The following is a 14,500-nucleotide window of genomic DNA, read 5'->3' on the forward strand; positions in this document are numbered from 1 at the left end:
GTAGTAAATGACGTTTACCTTTGTTTATTAATTGAGCACGGATACATTGATACTATGCTATTTTTTAATTATTTTTTCCAAAATTACTTTTTTATTTTTAATAAATATTAAAAAAAATGGGATCCACAATGTCATTTGAACGTGAAAAAGTAAAGAGGCGTGTCAAAGTATTATTTTTGTTATTAATTTTGAATTTCTAGGCTCTTGAGTAAGCTGGAGGGTGTCAATGATTGATTATATTTTATGGCATGAGCTTCCTGTTCTTACGAGGCAGAACATGTCTCAATTTCCAAGGCACGTCCAATTCCTACGGTGGAACCAAAACTTTTTCGTTGCATTCTTCATTAATGTTTTTTTTTTTCTTTTTTAAATGCCTTTGATTAATGTTTAAACGTGCCATGTTCGAAGAACTTCTGTTAATTCATTGAGCCATAAATTACCCTCTAACTCCACTTTGAGAAAACATAACACATGTTATCGTGTTAGTTTTTCACATAAAATATATTTGTATGTAGTTAGAAAATGTTTTATTTATGTTGATACCGAAGAAATATTTTAAAATTATTTGGCCATCGAAAAATATATTATAAATTAATTAATCAAGTAATTTTATAAACTAAAATATATTATTGAAAATATTTAATGAAGAGCACTTTCCTATTATAACTTAAAGTTATATATATTATAAAAAAAAATATTGATATAATTAAGAAGTGAATTTTAAGTCAAATTTAATTTATAAAAAAAAAATTATAAAGTAAGATTTATGCTAAGTAATATATTTTAAATTGATGTTATTTTTAACTAACGTGAAATTGTATATATATTTATAACGAAAACGAATTGTAACTCAACTTTACTTATAATAATAATGGTAATATTTCAAGAATTTTAATTAAGAAAATGGATTTAGTATATCATATAGGGAAAAATTTTTCAAAAGTTCTCATTCTATACATAATCATTTTTCATCTAATCCCCATATTAATGTTGGCAAAATCTCGGAGTAAGGTCTGAACCGTGTGGAAGTAACGTAACAGCTGATTGTCCTTGACTTGATAGACGCCATTCACATGGCTGACGACGAACTTCGAGTCCATTCGACACTCTAAATGCTCGACCGAGAACTCTCTGGCCAGGGATAATCCGGCGATCAGGGCTTCGTACTCGGCCTGGTTGTTGCTAACTGGAAAGTTGAATATGATGGCTTGTTCTATAACTGAACCATCAGGCCCTTCTAGGACGATGCCGGCACCTCCCCCCTTTCTGTCGGAAGAGCCGTCGACGCTGAGTAGCCACGTTGTCGTTGAGTCTTCTTGGGCAGGTATGAGCTCAGATGCGAAATCTGCCAAATGTTGGCCCTTGATAGACCCACGTGGCTCGTAACGAAGTCCGAACTCAGATAGTTCGACTGACCAGGCGACCATTCTTCCTGCCAAATCTGGTTTGCGGAGGATCTTGGCTATGGGGTGATCTGTGTGGACTACCACCTGATGGCTCTGGAAGTACGGGCGAAGTCGTCTAGAGGCGGTGAGAAGGGCCAATGCGAACTTCTCAATTCGAGAATATCGCTCCTCTGCCCCTTGCAATGTACGACTGGTAAAATATATTAACTTGAGGGAGGGTGCTTCCTGTACCAAGGCTGCACTAACGGCATGCTGGGAAGCTGAGATATACAGCTGCAAGTCGGATCCCTCGTCCGGCCGAGCCATAACGGGAGGACTGGTTAAGATGTGTTTGACGGTGTTGAATGCAGTCTCACAATCATCGTCCCAGTGTTGCGGGGAACCCTTTTTCAAATTCCTAAGGATGGGTTTGATGTGTTCAGCCAGCTTTGGAATAAATCTGGATAGGGCGGTGAGGCGACCCACTAGACGTTGTACCTCCCTCAGGGTCTTTGGAGAAGACATGTCTAGTACCGCCCTGCACTTGTCGGGGTTGGCTTCGATGCCTCGACGTGTGAGCATGAATCCTAAGAACTTTCCGGCGGGGACGCCGAAAGTACATTTGGAAGGATTGAGGCGCATGCTGTACCGTCGGAGTTGGCCGAAGACCTCCTTCAAATCCTGCAGGTGCTGTGCCACAAAATTGCTGCGAATGACCATGTCGTCAACATACACGTCCATACAACGTCCTATCTGATGATGGAAGACTTTATCCATGAGGCGTTGATAAGTGGCCCCGGCATTTTTCAATCCAAACGGCATGACTTCGTAGCAGTAATTGGCGCGTTCTGTGATGAAGGCTGTTTTGCTTTGATCGGGGTGATACATAGGGATCTGGTTGTACCCCGAGTAAGCGTCTAGAAAACTTAATACGACATGACCCGAAGCTCCATCTACGAGGCGATCGATGCTGGGCAGGGGATACGAGTCTTTAGGGCATGCCTTGTTGAGGTCAGTGAAATCGACACACATCCGCCATTGACCGTTCGACTTCTTGACCATAACTACGTTTGACAGCCACGTAGTGTATGTTAACTCCCTGATGAATCGGGCGTTCATCAACTTGTCGACTTCAACCTGGATGGCTTGACGCTTTTCCTCTCCGAACCTTCGCTTCTTCTGGGCGACTGGTCGTGCCTCCCGGAAGATTGACAACCTGTGAGCCATAACCCCTTGATGGATTCCTGGCATGTCAGCGGCTGTCCATGCGAATAAGTCTGCATTGGTTCGCAGTATATGACCTAGGGCGTGTTCCTCGCCCAAGGGAAGGTCTCCGCCAATGCTGGTGGTTTTAGACGCGTCATTCGTCAGGGATAGGAGTTTGACTTCGCCTTGCGGATGAAGACGTTCGTCTACATTGGTCCGGGGGTCTAAGTCAACTGCTGCTGCCTCGACTCCTCTTGCCCTTTTGGACGGAACAAAAGGGGTGACTTTTAGCCCGGCGACATAACATTGTCGGGCTGTTTGCTGATCGGCTCTGACGGTACAAATAGTACCATGATCTGTCGGGAACTTCATGGCGAGGTGGGGAGTAGATACTATTGCCCCGAACGCATTCAGGCAAGGTCGTCCTAGCAGAGCATTGTACGACGTGTTTGCCTCGACCAAAAGAAATCGGACCCGAAGCTCAGGAGCTTCTCGACTTGTTCCGAGCCGAGTCCGTAGGTCAAGGTATCCCCTGGTGTCTACTCTTTCCCCTGAGAATCCGACAATCTGCTCGTTAAACGGGGCGATGAGATCCTCGGATAGGTCCATTTTCTGAAAGGTGGACCAATACAAGATATTGACTGAACTTCCTTGATCGACGAGGACTTTGCTGACATCATAACGAGCTATGTTAGCCGTGATGACCATAGGATCGTCATGGTCGGGGTCGGGTGCATGGAAGTCAGCGTTCGTGAACGTAATGTCGGGGATCGACCGAGCCTGCCGCTCGACCATATGGACCGACTTCAATTGTCTCAAATGTCGCTTCCTCGCCGAAGCCGACACGCCTCCCCCAGCGAAACCACCAGATATGGTGTCGATGCGGCCTCGGACTGAGTGTTCTCTCTCTATGCGTCGAGGCGGACTGCGCGACCGCCTGCGGTGTCGATCGTCCCTGCGGGGTGATCGCTGGGGACTTCGCCTAGGAGGGTCTCTTCGGCGAGGAGTTGTTGCTCTAGTGGAAACTCTCTCCTTGACATAGTTCTGGAGATAACCTGCCCGAATGAGTCGTTCTAACTCGTCTTTTACCATGTTGCACTCTTCCGTGTCGTGCCCATGGTTCATGTGGAACCGGCAGGTTTTGCTGTTATCCGCATTCTTGGGAGTGACTTTTCGCCGCACGGTGAGAAGTTCGGCGTGTAAGGCCTCTTCCAGTACCCTCGCCCTTGGTGCGTTGAGGGCCGTGTAACGATCATATTTAGATGTCCACCCCGACTCCTTCCGAGGTACTCGGTCTGGCCTGTAGTCGTTGGGGGGTCGTTTCGCTGGTTTTCTTGTCTCCTGATTGGGGGCATCTTGGTGGTGCTTCTTTCTGGCGTTACGGTGGTCTTCAATGCGGATGAATTTTGCCACAGTAGACTGTAATTCTTCCATGGATGCTGGAGGGTCAGCATATAATTGTTCCGAAAATTGCCCCGGCTTTAAGCAGGACGACAGATTGCTGATGATGAAAGTAGGAGTTATGTCCGGCACCCGCCGGGCTGTCTCGATGTACCGCTGCATGAAAGCTTTCAAGGTCTCATCCTTCTCCTGTCTGGTATGGACAAGCTCAGTAGCAGTCATCGCCGGTTTTTTATTGGCCGCGTACTGTTTCCGGAATAAAGATTCGACGGTTGCGAAGCAATCTATGGAATATCGGGGAAGTTTATGGAACCATTCCAGAGCTTCCCCCTTGAGGGATAAGGAGAAAGCTCTGCATATCACCGGATCGCTATCGGTATAGAATGCCATGGCATCTATAAAATTGCGTAGATGGTCATCAGGATCTTCAGAGCCATTGTAGCGTTCCAGAGTTGGAGGAGGCTTGTCCGGCATGCTTGCTTGCATGATGGCTTCTGTGAATGGAAGCAGGTTAGTGAGGCGCATAGGAGTAGGCCCCCTCCTTCCTCCACCGGCCCGTTCGGAGGCTTCCCCATGATGGCTGGCATCGTTATCTTCCTGTCTGTTGGAAGCAGATAACTCTGGCGTTGGGATCTGTGCTCACAGTGCCGCCATCTCCTCTGCGTGTTTACGCTGAATCTCCTGCATGGTTTGTGCCTGTGCCTCAAGTTGCGCTTGCAATTGCCTGATCAAATCGTGCGTATCGGAATTTTCCATTGTTCCGGTGGTCGTTGTTGGGATAGTAATCTCGTGCCCCACGGTGGGCGCCAAAATGTTTCAGTAGGGATGTGGAGACCAAGATACGAACCTAACAACCTTGCTCCCTTTCTCTCTGGTGCTGGCTTCACTGTGTTGTATTTCTCTCTCTCTTCTCTAATCTTCGTAAGCAAAGTGGGCTGGGTACCTGCAAAGGCACTCCGACGCTCAAGTCAACAGGGGTGTTGTTCGAAATATGAAAATCTCAATCAATTTTCTCTTAGGGGAAAAACGTACCTTTTTTCTGGTGTGCTTCGTATATTTAAATTAACATAATAAACCGTTTACCTGAAAATCCGGTCAGTTACTGAAGTGGAAGTTGTAACCGTCGAATTGTGCGCTGACACTGAGTCAATTATTTCCACGATATATGGTCGTGATTCGCGGCGTTATTCAGTCAAGGTGTGTAACTGCTTAACTGCTAGATCACGGTGTCACATTCTGTATGTCGATCATCATTCGTGTCGACCTAAGTGGATGACGTGTCGGACGTATGTCTCATGTCGCGACATCGCTTATGCGGCTGTCGAGCCTCTGTATGTCGATCATCATTCGTGTCGACCTAAGTGGATGACGTGTCGGACGTATGTCTCATGTCGCGACATCGCTTATGTGGCTGTCGAGCTTCAAATGGTCGAGAGCGTCACGTGGTCGTAAGCTATTACGGTCGGTTATCAAGTGATCGACCAAGCTGTGTGGTCGAACGTCATTATAGTAACCTTCAGTGTTTGTTATTGGTTGACCGTTGGAGGGTTAGGTATCCTATAGTACAGTTTTGATACAAAAAAATTCTTTACATTGTAAATACCTTAAAAAAGACTTCAAATATTTTAAATTTCTCTAAAAATGCCTTCATATAAATCATAAAATTAAAATAAATATTTATATTGTTTTTGTCTTCAACATAATCTCTTTTATCTGTGATAGAGTAATAACCTAAAGATATAACTGTGACAAAAGTTCAACTTCACTGTAAATTGATATCCATAATCAGAAACTAGCAAAACTGAGATGAGATTCGACGTTGCACATGTTGCTTCAATCTAGATTATCGAGTTGAAACATTATTTGTTCAAAGTTACGCATCACGACTCCATAATTATCTGCTGTGAATCCACCACAAGAGATTAGAGAATGAGTTTCCATCTTCAAAAGCTGTCAACGTTCTTATGTTACGCAATGCTGTTTGCTTATCGTAAATTCCCTGCAAGGCATAGGTCATTCCCTTCCAACTCTGACTACTTAAAGATGGAAATGTCCATTCCACAAGCTCCTTCACATAAGCAGCATCAGAGAACAATGTCTCAGTGATAGGCGACAAGGGTAGCACTTGGATTCCAAGTCTGCACTCTCTGCATGTAGCAGCCGCCCACCATAATGCACTATCCCTCTTATTAGACCACAGAACACCAACTATCCTATTGTCTTTTGCAAATTCTTTATTGTACAAGTTGTCTTCAACTTTCACATGCCACCAAGTTTGTGTAGCGAGAATTTCCATCGCCAGTAGCGTTGATCCAGTGGCAACAAGATGTGAGTCACCGTATGCTAAACCCACCAAAGCTGCTGAGTAGTACGCATTCACAGCTTCACTTGTACTTTCTTGGTTCCGTCCGTCACCAAATTCTGTCAGCCCTGAAGCCCAAGAGTGTAACCTGTAGAGGTCAAAACACCTTAGACGTGGATAATGAGCGTTTTGTTCGTCCAAGTTCATAAAATCTGACAAAAGTGCATAAACTTGTGGCTTGTATTTGTTTCCCCACTCGTTGTCGATCTTTGCTAGAACCGCAATTCCGTAAAGAAAGTACCCCAAATGGTAATGGTGATCATTGTACACTCCAAACCCAAAATCAGCGCGTGAATCAGTTGACCCCATTTTCGTTACAAGTCCACCCCATTTTTTTTCATATAGAAAACCATTCCCTGGGAATGTTCCATCCAACCAAGGCTCAATATTCTTCTTCAGAAACTCCTTAATGTTGGGAATCACGTTTGGAAAAGACACTTCTTCCGCTATCAACGCCAACCTTGCAGCCCTTGCAATAAGTTTCCCATATGCGTAGGAGGATGCCGTTGCTATTGGAGATAGTGCTTGAACATCCTTGGAAAGTACTGAGACAATTTCCTGAAATGACGCTTTTTCCACGCCTTTGTTAGAATGCCATGTCACGGGAATAGGATTCATTTGCAACTTCCATGAATCTCCGACAACGCCAACAAGATCACCATCAATGCTACTATACTTAAAATCATGCAAAATGGCAATATTACCAGTTTTATTATTATTTGATAAAAGTTTAACATGAAGAGGGTGAGTGTAACAGTACTAAAAATGGAAAAGAAATCAGAATAAAGGAAAAGGCGAGGAATGGCAGTAACTGTATTCTTCTATCAGCAAATAGGTACCAATAGTAAAGGATGAGTACAGAATTAGAGAATATGAGGTGAGAGAGAGAAATCAGAAAAATACAGATGAGAAGAGAAAGAGACAATTCATCATTCTACACACCCCCTCACTAAAGGGCAAAAGTTGTTATTATACTGCCAGCCTACTTTCCTTGCACGAAATCTCTCAGCCTAGTGTTGGTCATCTTAGTGCGTGTGCTCCTCCTGAGCAAAGCATTTTCTGGAAAGGCTGCCACGTGTCCTTCCTCAATAACTAACTTATCATTTTCTGCCTGAAGAGGAATATTCTCCTCTGGGCCCATGACAATGCTTCCCCCATTAAAAATAACCTTGTCCTCAAGGTTGAAATTGGGATATAGGTGGCTCATGTCCTCTGCATTTTCCCAAGTAGCTTCAGAAACCTCTTGTCCACTCCACTGAACCAGGACCTGAGGAATGAGTTGCTCTCCTTTAAGAATCGTACGTCGGTTGAGGACTTGCAGAGGTTGCAGCATGATACCTTCTTCATCAATAAGTAATGGAAAAGGAATAGTTGTTGCAGTGTCATCTCCCTTGAATTCCTTTAGCTGTGAAACATGAAAGATAGGATGTATTTTAGCATTGACTGGCAGCAGTAACTTGTAAGCCACCGAACCAATCTTAGCAAGGATAGTAAAAGGGCCAAAGTATCTCATGCTAAGTTTTTGATTTTTTCGCAACTGAACTGAATGCTGCCGGTACGGTTTCAGTTTCACCCACACTTTATCACCAATCTGAAAGTGTTTCTCAATCCTCTTCTTATCTGCTTGATGTTTCATGTACTGTTGGGCCCTGAATAAATTCTCCTTAAGCTTGTTCAACAAAGCATCTCTGGCTAGTAAGGAATCCTTAACTGATGGGTTATCAGATGGTGACGGTTGATACCTCAATAAGCCAGGAGGGTCTCTGCCATAGACCACTTTAAAAGGAGTCATGCCAATGCTATGATGGAAGGAAGTATTGTACCAATACTCAGCCCATGGTAAAAAATTGACCCAATTCTTAGGTGATTGTGAAGTGAAACACCTTAGATACAACTCCAAGGCTTTGTTGACAGCTTCAGTTTGCCCATCTGATTGGGGGTGATAAGCTGTACTCATGGCCAATGTGGTGCCTTGTAGTTTAAACAATTGCTGCCAAAATTTACTTGTGAAAGTCTTATCTCTATCAGAGACAATGGACTTAGGCATGCCATGAAGTCGAACCACTGTATTGCAGAACAGGTCAGCGACTTGAGTGCTTGTATAATCTGCTTTCAAAGGTTGAAAATGGGCATATTTGGATAACCTGTCCACTATGACCAGAATCACAGTAAAGCCTTTTGAAACTGGCAGGCCAGTGATAAAATCCATACTGATATCTTCCCATATCTGAGAAGGGATGGGCAAAGGTTGCAACAGCCCAGCAGGTTGCACAGCAGCATATTTGGCTTGTTGACAGATGGAACAATGTTGTACAAACCTGTGTATTTGTTCCTTCATTTTGGGCCAATAGAACTCTGCTTTCACTCTGAAATCGTCCTTGCAATTCCAGAATGACCGCCAATGGGAGAGCAATGATATGCTTCTAGGATTTTGGATATCAAGGGAGACTGCTGTGGAATTACCAATCTGCCTTTCCAAAATAGAAGTTGATCCTTACTAGAAAGATGAGGATTTTGATTGTTACCCAGCTCACAATCCTGTAACTGCTGTTTCCAATACTCATCCATGGCAATGTCGTGTTTGAGCTCCTGCAAAAACGTTGGTTGAGTTTCAGACCAAGCCATGTAAAAATATCTGGACAAAACATCCGCAGGAATGTTATCTTTCCCAGGTTTATACTCAATTTTGAAATCATAGCCAAGAAATTTGTGAAGCCATTGTTGTTGCTCAGGAGTTTGAATTGTCTGATCCGTTAGATGTCGCAAGCTACGTTGATCAGTTCTAATTGTGAATTGGTGGCCCAATAGGTAATGCCTGAATTTAGCCAATGCCTCTGTGATGGCATATAACTCCCTGGAATAAGCAGATTGCTTTTGCATCCGAGGGGATAGCTTTTTTGAGAAAAAAGCAATAGGGTGTTTGCCTTGGCTGAGTACAACGCCTATACCAGTCCCTGATGCATCAGTTTCTAATATAAAAGGCTGATTAAAATTAGGTAAGGCAAGCACTGGAGCTGTGGTAATGGCTTCTCTCAAGCTCTGAAAGGTCTTTGATGCAATGTCAGACCAATGAAAAGCATCTTTTTTGAGCAGGTTTGTTAACGGTTCAGCAAGAGCAGCATAATTCTTTATAAACCGTCTATAGTAACCTGTGATGCCTAAGAACCCTCTGAGCTGTTTGAGATTTGTTGGCTCTGGCCAGTTTAAAATAGCCTGCACCTTTGCTTTGTCCATAGAAACCCTTTCGCAGAAACGGTATGGCCCAAATAATCTACTTGTTGTGTAGCAAAAGTGCACTTAGACAACTTTGCATACAAAACATGAGATTGTAGAAGCTGTAAAACCGCTTCTAAATGTTGGAGATGAGAGGACCAGCTGGGGCTATACACGAGGATATCATCAAAGAATACAAGAACACACTTTCTCAGTAATTTCTGAAACACCCGATTCATTAGTTGTTGAAATGTGGCAGGGGCATTGGTAAGCCCAAAAGGCATCACCAACCATTCATAATGGCCTTGATGCGTTCTGAAAGCAGTCTTGTGTCTGTCCTCGGGCTTCACAAGAATTTGATGATATCCGGACCTCAAATCCAACTTTGAAAAGAATTGTGCACCAAAAAGCTCATCAAGTAATTCATCCACATTTGGCATAGGAAAATTATCCTTAACTGTGATGGTATTAAGGGCCCTATAATCAGTGCAAAATCTCCATGATCCATCTTTCTTCTTGACTAATAAGATTGGAGAGGAGAAAGGACTAGTGCTGGGTGTAATTATGCCTTCAGCGAGCATATCTGCAACCATCTTTTCAATTTGAGCTTTTTGACTGTGAGCATACCTATACGGTCTGACCTTAACAGGATTACTGCCTTCTATTAAAGGTATGGAATGATCCTGAAACCGTTGAGGTGGTAGACCTGAGGGTTTGGTGAAAACCTCCTTATAAGTATGCAACAACAAAACAAGTGCAGGTTCCAAATTTTGAGGTATTTCCTCACAAAATTCAGACTTGTTGTCAGATTCTTGTAGCTGTATAGAAAACACTTCAGCAATGGCATGAGTTTGATGGAGCCTTTTGATATGGTGAAACTGGGCTAGCTGAGGCAAGTTCTGTTTTTCACCATATAAGGTGATAAACTTACCATCTAGCAGAAATTTGAAGGCTAGAGCACTGTAATCAGCCACATGAGGACCTAAGGTTGCCAACCATGCTGCACCTAGCACCAAGTCTGCTCCTGCTACTGGTAACAAATAGACAGGAAATTGGAGAGTGTAGCCTTGCACCGCAACTTGCAGGTCAGAAATAAAGCCTTCAGCAGACATTGAATTTCCATTTCCCACCATCACTTGGAAATTTGGGGCTGGTTCGATTGGTAATTTTAGAAAGTGAGCAATCCGTGGCTGCAAGAAATTATCAGAACTGCCACTGTCCAATAAAATGTTTACTGAACAACCATTAATTTGACCCTGGAACTTAATGGTACCAACTCCACTACTGCCTTTTAGAGCATTGAAAGACAAATGATGATCAATTGCATCCTGTGTTAAGCTGTCTACAGAATCAGTCTGAATCACATTGTCCTCATGGGTGCACTGCTCCTCATCAACTTGCAGGATCATGTAATGCTTGTTAGGACACCGATGGTTTGGTGAAAAACGTTCATCACAAGTATAGCAAAGGCCTTTTTCGCGCCGAATCTGCATTTCAGTGGGTGTCATTTTTTTAATAGGATTGGCCGGTTGGGCGAATGGTTTAACTGTGGGGGTAGGCAAGAGAGGGGGTTGGGAATTTTGTAGTTTAGGATATGTGTATGGGGTGGTCTGTGTGTAAGGTTTATATGGTGGTTGAGATTTTGGTTTGGGAATGTATTTTTCTTCAAAGAGTTTGGCTAAGGACACAGCCTTAAGAATGGAAAGTGGATTTTGTGCTATAACTTCTCGTTTTAAGTCTGGTTTAAGGCCACTAATGAAGCAATCTAGGAGGGCATCAGGACTAAGGCCATAAACTCTATTAGCTAAAGACATAAATTCAGTATAGTAATTACTAACAGAATTTGATTGAGAAAGCTTAAAGAGTGTAGATCTAGGACAATCATAAGGTGAAGGACCAAACTCTAATTCCAAGGCTTTTACAAATTGTTTCCAATTTTGAAAAGGTTGAGTTCTAGTAATCATCTGGAACCAAGGGATCACATCCTTTTCAAAATGTAGGGCAGCAATAGATAATCTATGTTCATCAGGTGTCCCATAAAATTCAAAGAATTGTTCTGCTTTAAACAGCCATTGCAAAACATTTTCACCATCAAAGCGTGGAAAATCAACCTTAACATTTCTCACATGGTATGGAGGTTTGGGCCCAGGAGGTGGATCGAAGATGTTTGTGCTTACCGTGCTAAAAGGAGGTGGAGGATGAGGTCCCTGATGAACCAGAGTAAGTCTTAGGTTCTCCAAAGCAGCTTCAATTCCATCCAAACGGTTAGCAGTTTGTTGATCTCGAGTGTCTAATAAGGCAACAAAGTCATTGTCGCGTTGCTCTAACAGCTCGACAACTTTCTTCAAATCACGAATATCTGAGGTCACCTCTTTCATGCGAGTATTCTCAGCCATTTGCAGAAAAGTTGATGTAGCAGAATGAAAGCACCAATGTAACAGTACTAAAAATGGAAAAGAAATCAGAATAAAGGAAAAGGCGAGGAATGGCAGTAACTGTATTCTTCTATCAGCAAATAGGTACCAATAGTAAAGGATGAGTACAGAATTAGAGAATATGAGGTGAGAGAGAGAAATCAGAAAAATACAGATGAGAAGAGAAAGAGACAATTCATCATTCTACACACCCCCTCACTAAAGGGCAAAAGTTGTTATTATACTGCCAGCCTACTTTCCTTGCACGAAATCTCTCAGCCTAGTGTTGGTCATCTTAGTGCGTGTGCTCCTCCTGAGCAAAGCATTTTCTGGAAAGGCTGCACGTGTCCTTCCTCAATAACTAACTTATCATTTTCTGCCTGAAGAGGAATATTCTCCTCTGGGCCCATGACAGTGAGCCAGCATGAGCAAATCCCCAGAACCTTCCTTTTTCCATTGATACACCAAACGGAAAGGATCCTCTAGTTTTGCATTACCCGATGAAGGGTAGCTAGAGCTGAACTTGTCGAGAACTGCCATATTGTTGGGGTTGTCATGAGGCAACGCTGCTACACGGATGATGCCAGAAAATGGTTTCGATGTAACCTGAGAAGCACCAAGCGTGTTCAAAGAGATTGGGGAGTCGGTGTATATGAGCCATGTCTGAGTGTTGTTGAGCTCAAGGGTGTACTTGGTGTTTTTGTTATTACTGGGAGATAAAGAGAGTATGGTGTGCACCGTTGTGATAGAAAGAGATGTTGAAGATTTGACGGAAGCAGTTATAAAAGGGCTTCCTCTTGAGAGAAAGAACCTGAGATTGGAGGAGGGAATGTCCAAGGTGACACCAAGGTCACTGTGGGATGAGATTACATGGTTTTGTTGAGTTGAAAGTGTTTGAGTAGAAGAGATTGTGAGATCGGGCACAAAAGTTTGGTACAAGACTGCTGCAGTGAAGAAGAGAAGAGGGTATGAGGCAGATAGTGAGGACTTTGAGGTTTGGATGAGGTAGGGATGAATATACTCAGGTTTTGATCCGTTTGAAAGAACAAAGTTTTGGAAAAAAGAGTTTGTGGGAAGTGGAGATGAAAGAAGGTTTGAGGAGAAGTAAGTTGAAGGGTCTGGGAGAACTGTGGATTGAGTTTGAGGGAACACAAAAGGGGAAGAAGAAGACATTGTTGTATGGAAGAGCAAAAGGATTCGTTGATCCGTATGCAATCTTGTATGTTGCCTCCTATATATATAAGAGATTGTTTAGAACATGCAGATTGAGATTGGAATCTCCATAAGGAAAGAAAAAGCTTAAATACTTTTATTCCTATTGTCGTTGACTTTGTTAATGTGCATATTCACTTTTTTTTCCATATTTTAACGTGGCTCATATTTTGATATATTATGTTTACTTTGTTCTTCTTTTTCTTGTTTAAATAGTTAATGGAAGATAAAATAATGTGCTACGTGTTGATGTGATTTTTTTTTAATTTTTTTAATTTTAAAAAAATTATTCACTTTAACTTTGTATCATGCAACAATATTAATTTGACATGTGAAGTCGATTTCAATGTTATGTCCGAAGTCAATTTTAGTGTTACGTAAGTCAATTTTAATATTATGTGTAAGTCAATTTTAATATTGTCTGTGTCTTATATTTAATTCACTTATAATTTTCATTAATTTTGTTAATTTAGTTCAAATTTCGTTAATTTTGTTCTATTTAGACTTAATTTTCAATTTTAGAAAAAAAATTTCATCACTTTTAAAATTTTCAAATTAAATGAAAAACTGTTCATTATTTTTAAAATTAAATGAAAATTTCTTATTATTTTTAAAATTAAGAGAAAATTTCCTCATTATTTTCAAAGTTATAAGAATTTTTTTTTCAATATTTTTAAAATGAGATTAAAAATTCATCATTATTTTTAAAATTAAAAGGAAAATCTGTCTTATTTCTAAAATTAGAAGGAAAATTTTTCGTATTTTTAAATTAAAAGGAAAGTTATTCATTATTTTTAAAATTAAAAGGAAAATTAATCATCATTTTTAAAATTAAAGGAAATTTCTTCATTATTGTTTTTAAAATTAAAGGAAATTTCTTCATTATTGTTTTTAAAATTATAAGGACAATTATTCATCAGTTTAAAAATTTAAAGAAAAATTCTAATTTATTTCTATAAATAGAACGAAAATCCTTTATTATTTTTAATTGGATGACGTGGTATTGGGTGTCATTTCCTCGAAAACCCTTGGCTCTTTTTCTTCCCTTTCTCGAACAAACCATGCTTGGAGGGACTCTTTGGCTAAGGAGGGTGTCTTCTCCTTCCCCTTTCTTTGGTTCTTATTCGGCTTGTGCAAGGGGGAAGGAACCTTTCTTCTTTCCCTTTTCTCGTTCTGGAGGATGTTTTCCGTAGGGAGGGGATGTGAGTTCCTACGGCAAGCGTGACCTCCATTCTCGCGACACCGCAAGTATCACGGTGGTGGCGTCTTTGCAGCGCGGGGGTTTGCGGTCTCCGCGGTTTCAACCT

At 41.8% G+C, this 14,500-nt stretch overlaps 2 protein-coding genes across 2 annotated transcripts; both read right to left on the reverse strand.

Annotated features, from left to right (window-relative positions):
- Nucleotides 1–968: 968 nt before the first annotated feature.
- Nucleotides 969–4,748, reverse strand: LOC148199219 (uncharacterized). The gene is made up of 2 exons (XM_088112603.1): nucleotides 4,636–4,748; nucleotides 969–4,593 (listed from the first exon to the last, which is right to left on the reverse strand). Exons 1-2 carry the CDS (start codon nucleotides 4,746–4,748, stop codon nucleotides 969–971), a joined length of 3,738 nt encoding a protein of 1,245 aa, XP_087968729.1.
- Nucleotides 4,749–5,747: 999 nt separating this feature from the next.
- Nucleotides 5,748–13,167, reverse strand: LOC124830653 (glucan endo-1,3-beta-D-glucosidase-like). The gene is made up of 2 exons (XM_088113831.1): nucleotides 12,401–13,167; nucleotides 5,748–7,103 (listed from the first exon to the last, which is right to left on the reverse strand). Exons 1-2 carry the CDS (start codon nucleotides 13,152–13,154, stop codon nucleotides 5,887–5,889), a joined length of 1,971 nt encoding a protein of 656 aa, XP_087969957.1. The 5' UTR covers nucleotides 13,155–13,167; the 3' UTR covers nucleotides 5,748–5,886.
- Nucleotides 13,168–14,500: the final 1,333 nt, after the last annotated feature.

The sequence above is a fragment of the Vigna umbellata genome, chromosome 4 (assembly GCF_029865625.1).
Source record: "Vigna umbellata cultivar VRB3 chromosome 4, Vumbellata_1.0, whole genome shotgun sequence".
Taxonomy (NCBI): Eukaryota; Viridiplantae; Streptophyta; class Magnoliopsida; order Fabales; family Fabaceae; genus Vigna; species Vigna umbellata.